This window comes from Raphanus sativus, unplaced genomic scaffold (assembly GCF_000801105.2).
Source record: "Raphanus sativus cultivar WK10039 unplaced genomic scaffold, ASM80110v3 Scaffold0612, whole genome shotgun sequence".
NCBI classification, from domain to species: domain Eukaryota; kingdom Viridiplantae; phylum Streptophyta; class Magnoliopsida; order Brassicales; family Brassicaceae; genus Raphanus; species Raphanus sativus.
In genome coordinates, this window is record NW_026615930.1 from 1,873 (window position 1) to 10,769 (window position 8,897).

General features: G+C 31.5%; 1 protein-coding gene and 1 pseudogene across 1 annotated transcript; one reads left to right on the plus strand and one right to left on the minus strand.

Moving 5' to 3' along the window:
* The first annotated feature begins 553 nt into the window (after positions 1-553).
* LOC108838568 (uncharacterized) lies at positions 554-2,112 on the plus strand (annotated as a pseudogene).
* Positions 2,113-4,823: 2,711 nt separating this feature from the next.
* LOC130502625 (transcription factor MYB96-like) lies at positions 4,824-6,589 on the minus strand. Its single transcript, XM_056997372.1, has 3 exons — positions 6,261-6,589; positions 5,912-6,041; positions 4,824-5,806 (listed from the first exon to the last, which is right to left on the minus strand). Exons 1-3 carry the CDS (start codon positions 6,391-6,393, stop codon positions 5,023-5,025), a joined length of 1,047 nt encoding a protein of 348 aa, XP_056853352.1. The 5' UTR covers positions 6,394-6,589; the 3' UTR covers positions 4,824-5,022.
* Between the last annotated feature and the right edge of the window lie 2,308 nt (positions 6,590-8,897).

The window sequence follows — 8,897 nt, forward strand, 5'->3', positions numbered from 1 at the left end:
ATTGTTTAAGTCCTGGAATAATATATATATATAATATATATATATAATATACTATATATATATATATATATATATCAACAACGTCGTTTTATCTTGTTAACAATTGACTAACTTATGTTAGAGTTAATGTAGATTTATGCACATTTTAAAATGTTCAGATAATTTTATTTAATTATAATTGAGTCCAGGTCGTATTTGGCACCGACCATGTGTTCGGGTCGTATCTGGCACCACCAAAATTGTTTGGGTCGAAATTAGCACTTTTCACCGTATATCAAAACGACGTCGTTTTATCTTGTTAACGGTTGACTAACTTCTGTTAGAGTCAATGTAGATTTATGCACATTTTAAGAAGTTCGGGTAGATTTTTAAAATTTTAATTAAGTTCAGATCGTATTTGGCACTGATCATTTGTTCGGTTTGGAATAGGCACTTTTCCCCGCTCTCTCTTTCGTTGAGATTTGAATCCTGAACATTTATCATAATTGGAGTTTTTTAAAATTAAAAAAAAACAGGTCAACGTTTTTTTCTTTTTTTTTTGGCAGCAATTGAGAGAGATGTCTGATCATCTGAGTTCATGTACCGACCGTCTCGTTACATCTGATTACCTTAATTCAGATAAAGGATCCAATCAATCTTCTGGAGAAAGTTCCAGAGCTCAAGACACCACCACTACTAAACCTAGATGATAAGGAAGAAAGCGATGAAGAGGAGGAGCCGCTTATCCAACAATCAGTTGAATGCCGTATTTGCCAAGAGGAGGATTCTGTTAAGAACCTCGAGTCTCCGTGTTCTTGCAGCGGCAGCTTGAAGGTCAAGTCTTCTTCTGTTTTTTTTTTGTCTGTATATTCTCTCTGAAAACTGAGTTGTTGTTTTTTTTTTCTATTGTGTCGTCTAGTATGCTCATAGGAAGTGTGTTCAGCGTTGGTGTAATGAGAAAGGCGATACCATCCGTGAAATATGTCACAAGGTATATATATATAATTAGTGTGCAAGAAATCGCTAGACGTTTTATATCAAATTACTGATCATAGGGGCGTCTAGACCGATTCTTAGAACACTGTATATAGTCATTTACATTTATAATCATTTTCATTGCAATTACTAAGATCTTGTTTTATATATTGTGCCTTGATGATGATTAACAATAGTCTCATCAACCTGGCTACACAGCTCCACCTCCTCCTCCTCCTCCTGATGATACCGTTATCGATATTGGGTAACGTTTTCTTAATCCATGTCACTTGTGCTTTCATATAGCAAAGTTACATTTCAATCCAAGAAAACGTTTGTGCTATGCAGTGAAGATTGGGCTAATGGTGTGCCCTTAGACCTGAACGACCCGCGCATTTTGGCAATGGCGGCTGCTGAACGCCACTTCTTTGATGCGGACTATGATGAGTACGCTGATACCAACTCTAGTGGAGCTGCGTTTCTTCGCTCCGCTGCTCTTATCGTAAGCCCCACGTTTATGTTCTGTTTTATAACATTTTTTTTGTTGGAAATGGAAACTTACTGAAAGTTTAAAATGTGACAGTTTGGCACTTTTGTTGTTACGACACGCTATGAACCTTTCAAACAACAACTCGGACGACCAAGAAGATGATGATCCATCAGCTTTCTTCTTTGTAAGCAACATCTCTTACTCACTGTCCTTTGCATCGTCTCTTGTCATAACGCTTATGCTTTTGTCTCTACAGCTTTTCATGCTACGTGCTGCTGGTTTTCTCCTTCCCTGTTACATCATGGCTTGGGCCATCAGTATATTACAACGCCGTAGACAACGACAGGTAAAAATAACACACGCACACACACATAAGTCTAAAAAGCTTATGTTTTGTTGTTTGTGAATATGATCAGGAAGCAGCCGCTTTGGCCGCTGCAGAAGTTGCGTTTATGTTACACAGCGGTGGTGGAGGTGGAGTCCAACGCAGAGGAGGGTTGCACTATGCTGTAGCACCTGAGCTGGTACCGAGTCCACAACAACACCAACCTGAATCTTCACAGTAATGATGATTATATTCTTGAAGAAACTGAGATTAAAAATAAAATACAGGAAGTTTCTGTGTCTATGTTATTACAGACGAGAAAATAAAAGATTGTTCACACCAATAATTGTATGTATATGCTTTTAATTTCTTTCTTAGTATTTCTTGATATTATTATGAAAATTACAGGCATATATACAATAGCCATCTATATGGTTATAATCTCTATAAGCATCCCATTAAGTAGAGCTAGGCTTTTCTGCTTTACCAACGTATAGAAGATGTAATACGTACCTTAGGTTGTTGTTTATACATTACTATATTGTTGCGTGTGTGTGTTTTAGCTTATATTATATGTATGACGTAACTTAGTCTAGATTTAATTCTCCTTTGATAAGAGCCTCTCTTATAATTATGAAGTATAATTCATCCCTTGATCCTCCATGAAAATCTATTTTTGTTTGTGATGCGTATGATCGATGCAGTCACTATTACATTTAATCCAGCCATGTTGCTTTCAGTGAATGTTTGATGTTTGCATAAACACTCTGAATATTTGTAGTAAATATTAGTATAGTCACTACACGTTTTTTTCACTATTTTTTTCCTTTTAACTTTGATTTGTATTGAGGAAAGGCTCTATAACTGATAGTTTTACTTACATCTTATGAATATTTATGTCTAGCTGTACTATCCAAACAATTTTATGAAGATCTATGTTTGACCGGTTTTACTTGCACATACTTGAAGATTGTATATTAAATTATTCGTCCGTCAGTTTCATAATTATTTAATAAATTTTCTTTTGCGGAATTGGAAATCAAGACCACCTTGTGTAGAAACGAACATTTTTGACTTTTTTTTTAATAAATGTAATGAGTTTTATTCAAATACATACATTTAACAAATACTATAACTAGTATTAAATATAATAATGATGGGCCATGCGGCGATGCCCATATCCCCATCTTGTCTTGATATCATCTGAGTGGGCCCTTTAATAGGCCCAATATGATGGAGCGGTTTTTAAAAGTCTACTTCTATTACGGGGTCCACTTACCAAGTTACCATGTCGATCCCATGAGAGGAGAAAGAGTCAAACGCCACATGCAAGCAAGTTATTAGACACTGCAGCCAACCTCAAATCTACCCATATCCTGGATAAACTCCAGCTTTTATCCCAAAGCTTTTTGATTTATACTACCAAAAGGGTGATTGAACAACTAGTCCGGTCTTAATCAACCGAGTCAACGTCCGAGATTAGTAAGACGGAGAAGTCAACGATTATGTTTCAACTTTAAAGTGGAGAGAGTGTGAAATTAATTATAATCGAAAGCGAGTCTTCGGTGGCAAAAGAACACTGTTCACAAGTCAGAACCAGCTTGCTCACTGTGTTTCACAGGCGCAAGTCAAGCCCTTCACATGTTAGCATTTAATACTATTTTCTCTTCTTTTTAACATATTTGGTGTTATTTATTCGTATTTTTCCAATGTTCCTTCCACGTTCCACCGCCAGATTTTGCCTCCTATAGTTATTGTACGCATAGTGTATTTGTATGGATTACAAAGTTTATAACTGTATAGTAACACAATGATGTCATTAATAGTTTAGTATAATTTAAATTATTTATAAAAAATGCTTTGGTTGCTTGACTATATATTTGAATATAAAAATATCCCAATGTGCCTTTTTGTTTATTTCCCAAACTTTTAGTCATACTGTTATTTAAAAGAGAAATAAAAAAACGTTTATCAAATCTTCATACAACCTCTCTAATATTCCATGCCCTTTCTCAAAAAAGAACCTCTCTAATATTCTTGTCTTTGTTAATGTTTCCAGCTCAAATTTGTGATATTTTTATCAATTATTTTACAGTTTGTTTAATATAAAACCTAAAAAGAATTATTTTTGAAGCCTCGCCTGTTTTAAAACCTCTCTAATATTTCTTAAGTCTTTATAAAGGTTTCCAGCTCGAATTTGTGATATTTTATCAATTGTTTTACAGTTTATTTAATACAAAACCTAATAAGAATCATTTTTGAAACCTCGCCTATTTTACGTGAAATGAATAATATTTATGTCAGTTGCAAATCAACATTATCACATCTTTAGTACAAGGATAATATCATAATACGTAATAAAAATAATTAAATGTATAAATAATGATTGAATAACTCCAGTAGGTGGACTCTTTCTGTTTCCATTTAATGAAATTTTGTCCTCAGAGATTATGATTGGTTTGAAAGGACAAAATTGATAACATGTTTTTATTCTTTTAATTAGTTTTTTATTACTCTATTTGTATCATTATAAATGAGTTCTAAAGTTTTTTCACAAAGATTAAGAAATCACAAAATTTTATGTGATTTGTCTTGGTTATATAAAAATAACATTAAATAATACTAGTTCAATCAATTAAAAAAAGATATACTATTTTGTAATTGGCTAGAGATTTCAAATGAAAATTAAATTTATCTAGATTAGTGTGAATTTCACTTATTCTGAAACAAAATAAAAATCCTAAAACACCACTTATATTGATAGAGAGAGAATATTATGTAGTGATATTTAATCCAGATAAATCAACCTCAGAAAACTCCTTTTTTTAACAGCTCATCAAACTGGCAAACACACAATTTCATATATATATTTCTGGTTCGAAAACATAATCTCACGTTGAAGATAGAAAGTGAGTCTTATAGATGTATTTTCTTGCACAAAATAGATGGTTTTTCAATTTTCAGTTGAAAAAGACATTTGTATATAACTCATATGGCCATATGAGACACAGAGTACAAACACATTACACATACTTAAATAAAGATGATACACCCTTTCTGAAACATACAACTTATAAGAAAAATAGATTACATCACCAAAAGGGAAAAAGAGTATTGTAGAGCTAAAAAGCTACTAAAGACTCTAAAACCCTAATGCAATAATAAGCACATATATTATAGGTTATAACTCTATATTACTTGTTATAACTCTTAACTAATTAAGCCCTCGATTTTAGAAAATAATCCACCTGATTTAGTTCAAGAAAATCGCTTCTTGTCCTTCTAACGACATACCGACCATGTTTTCGTCAAATAGCCATTTCTCCAACAAAGATAGAGATCCCTGTGAAATCAAACCAAAATCATGGTCCATTGTTATTGCCGGTTTGCTCTCTTGGTCATGGAAGAAGTTTGTCTCATGAGTCAGATTTTTAGTTTCTTCCATGGAATTGAAGCTAAAGAAAGATTGTTCAAAGCCTTCTCCACCTTCTTCGGAAGCTGCTGAAGCAAGTGGTCCGGTCTCTGAAACCGGTGATGAGGATGTCAAAGTTAGTGGTTTTGGTGTGTCTTTCATGAAATCTTGAAGCAACCGAGCGATGTTCTCAGCACTTGACGCATATACGCCTGATGGGTATAGATTAGTAGTGGTGGTAATTGTTGAGGTAGAGGAAGAAAAAGAGGATGGATCATGACAACTTTCAAGTAAAACTGATGAGAAGCTAGTGATGTTTTGTGGTATTATTACTGGTGATGATGATGATGGAGAAAGTGTTGATGATGGCTTTTTGTCTAAAGACAAAGCCTCAGAAAGAGCTTGCTTTGCCATGTTGATATCAGTCTGAAGTCTTCTCTCCCATTGACCTTTGTTTGAGCTTTGATGTTGCTTTTGTGAAATAGTCTTTGATGAAGAGAAGACATCATTATCTTCTTCACCAGATTCATTGATCTTCTTGAGCTTCTTCTTCAAGTGAGTGTTCCAATAGTTCTTTATATCATTGTCTGTCCTTTCTGGAAGGTATGATGCAATGGCTGCCCATCTAAACGCAAAGAAAAAAATATATTTAGATCTTATTATGTACATATATATATACAAAAGAAAGGTATTCTTTGACAAAATAAAGATCATTTGCATGTATCTATACCTGTTGCCTAAAAGGGCTTGGAGATGAACAATCATCTTTTCTTCATGATCAGTGAAATTACCACGTTTAATACCGGGTCGAAGATAATTAGTCCATCTCAATCTGCAGCTCTTGCTACATCTCCTCAGACCTAAAACACCAAATTAACAAAGATTAACCCAAATAACTCAAGGACAATGGATAAAATGGTAATTAGAGATGTGTGGACAAGAGAGTCGACGAAATAACGAGGCTATTTACTTCACTCATATTAATGATCATACCAACCAGGAAAAAGTTTAACTAAAAGTAAAGATTAAAAGTTTAATTTAACAAGCTAGTTTGTTATCAAGAAAGTACAAAGACAAACCTGTGTTAGTGGGGACAGATCTCCAGTTTCCAGGACCGTGTTCTTGGATGTAAGAAACTAAGATGATGTCTTCCTCTGGTGTCCATGGCCCTTTCTTCACTCCAGTCTTTTCACAACAAGGTGGTCTTCCCATTTTGCGTCTTTCAATGTGAAGATGTAAAGTTTAGGGCAAGAAATTCGACTTTTTAATAAGGATTTTGATAAGATTATAGAACTAATCCGTAATCTTTGAGGTTTTTCCTATAAATCTTTAAGAAATTTTGAGGATTAAGACAAGGAAAGTCCAAATAGGTTTGATTTTGTCTGAAGAAGTGGAGAGAGATGTTGGTTATATTTATAGAAAAAATGACTAAGATGAGAGAGAGGCGAAAAGATGAGTCAATTAGTAAGTAATTAATAAATTAATGGAATAAAGCCAACAGTAATGAAGGGGCTGGCTTTGGCTTTGCTTTCGAAGAGTCAACATGGACAGCAAAATGCATTTACTCTCTTCTCTCCAAAGTCAGCCTCCTTCTTCCATCTCTCTCCCGCTTACTATACACGGTTTCAAACTGGCTTGGAATGGCGGACGTCTAAGAGCATCTCCAATGTAAAACTCCATTTTTTCCTTTAAAATGGAGTAAAAGTGAATATAGAGTAAAATTGCTTCAATCCTACTCTATTTTTCACTCCATAATGGAGTCATGAACAAACAAAAAATAGATTACTCCATAAATGGAGTAAACTTCAAAATGGAGTGAGATATGGAGTTGGGTTGGAGCATATGTTACTCCATAATCACTTTTACTCCATTTTGGAGTTAAAAATAAAGTTGGGTTGGAGATGCCCTAAGAACATCTCCAAACTCCATTTTACAGTAAAATTATTTTTAATTGCATTTCAAAATTCATTCCAAAATAGAGTAATAAACATGATTACTCTAACTATGGAGTAAACCAACTTATTATTCTAAAATAGAATTAAACTTTTTTATTTATAAAATAATCTTTCACATTTAAATATTTTCGTTTTTAATAAAATATTATTATAAATAAGTATAATAATTTTATTTTAATATATATATTATAAAATTTACTGTTAATATTTATTAGTTATATAAACAGTTATCTAATGAAATATTTTACGCAACAAAATATATAATATAAAACATAAAAAATCTGTAGTGAATAATTATAATAATTCTAATGAATAATTTAAGTTGATGTATTATTGTGTTTAAACAATGTAATTTAATTTTTAGTGTATTAAATGTTTCCTTTTTAAACATTGTTGAGTAATTTTAATTATATAATAAAATTTAATTGTGGTTAATATTGTATTTAATAGAAATGTTACAAAGTGAAATGGACTGTTTTGCAAATAGTATAAATGAAAGGTGATATTACTAACTTTAAAATAAATATAAAACATAAAATATTGAAAATATTCAATTTTAGAGTAGAAAATAGAGTAGTACGTGGGAGCAAAACACTACTCCATTTTGGAGTTACTCCATTTTAGAGTAGAAAATATAGTAGTACAATGGAGAGACTTTAACAACGCGAAAACGCAAAAAGAAAACTACTAATCAAAAAAAATTGTGGAATAGAACATAGAACGTAAAAATGCAGATTTTGCGTGTTCGCTGAAAAAAATACAAAAGAATTCTCATTAAGTTAAAAAGTGAAGTTTTAGTAGATTATTTGTAGAATCAACTTTTTCATATGGTTTAATTATATGAAAATAATATTTTAAAAAGTTAACTAAATATTAGTTAATTATAAATAATTAAGGAATAAATAATATTAATCTATAATTTCACTTTAATGTATATCTTACTATATTATTATTAATGTATTTAGAATGAGATAAATAATTAAGATAAAATAAAACTTTGGATTAAATTTAATTGGTATTTTATTGTAATAATATTTAGTTATAGTTATTATTTTTTTGTCATCGACTAGTACAGACTCATAGTTATTATTTTTTGTATGTTAAATAATGTACTAAATTTTAATATTATTTTAAAATAATTTATATTCCGCCATTCCATAAAATTTATCCAATTGTTTAGAAAATCATTCCATAATTTTTATTCAGCAGATTTCGAAAAAATTCACAACTTAATTATTTTTCTGCAGCTTAATTTTTTTTTCTTGATTCCACAATTAAAAAATGCTACCAATTGAAGCCAAATATTTGTTTTGACGTTTGCTTATGCTTATTAAAAAAATCTAAATAAATGTAATATATTTTGAAACACGAAATAAAAGATACATCCCTAGAAATTTGCTTCAGATTATGAAAACAAAACTATGATGAATATGTTCTAAGTATTTTGTTAAACCATTGAGCTCTAAATCATTTTCGAGTACATTTTATTTTTTACGGAGGATCGGCGGATTTTTGGCAATTATACATAGATATGTTATATCACGTTCATGTATGAGTTTGTGTGTGTATATGAATATATTTCACTTTAGACATTCAAGACCGTGTGGTTCTGATAAATGCTTTATGGTGAGATAAAGAAGTGGCACCGAAAGAAGACAAATTAAAAGGACAGACAGAAACTAATATTCCTATATTTTTATAAATATATATTCCGATATTGCTTGTAATTTTATTATCAGATAAATAGTAAAAGACGGTTAT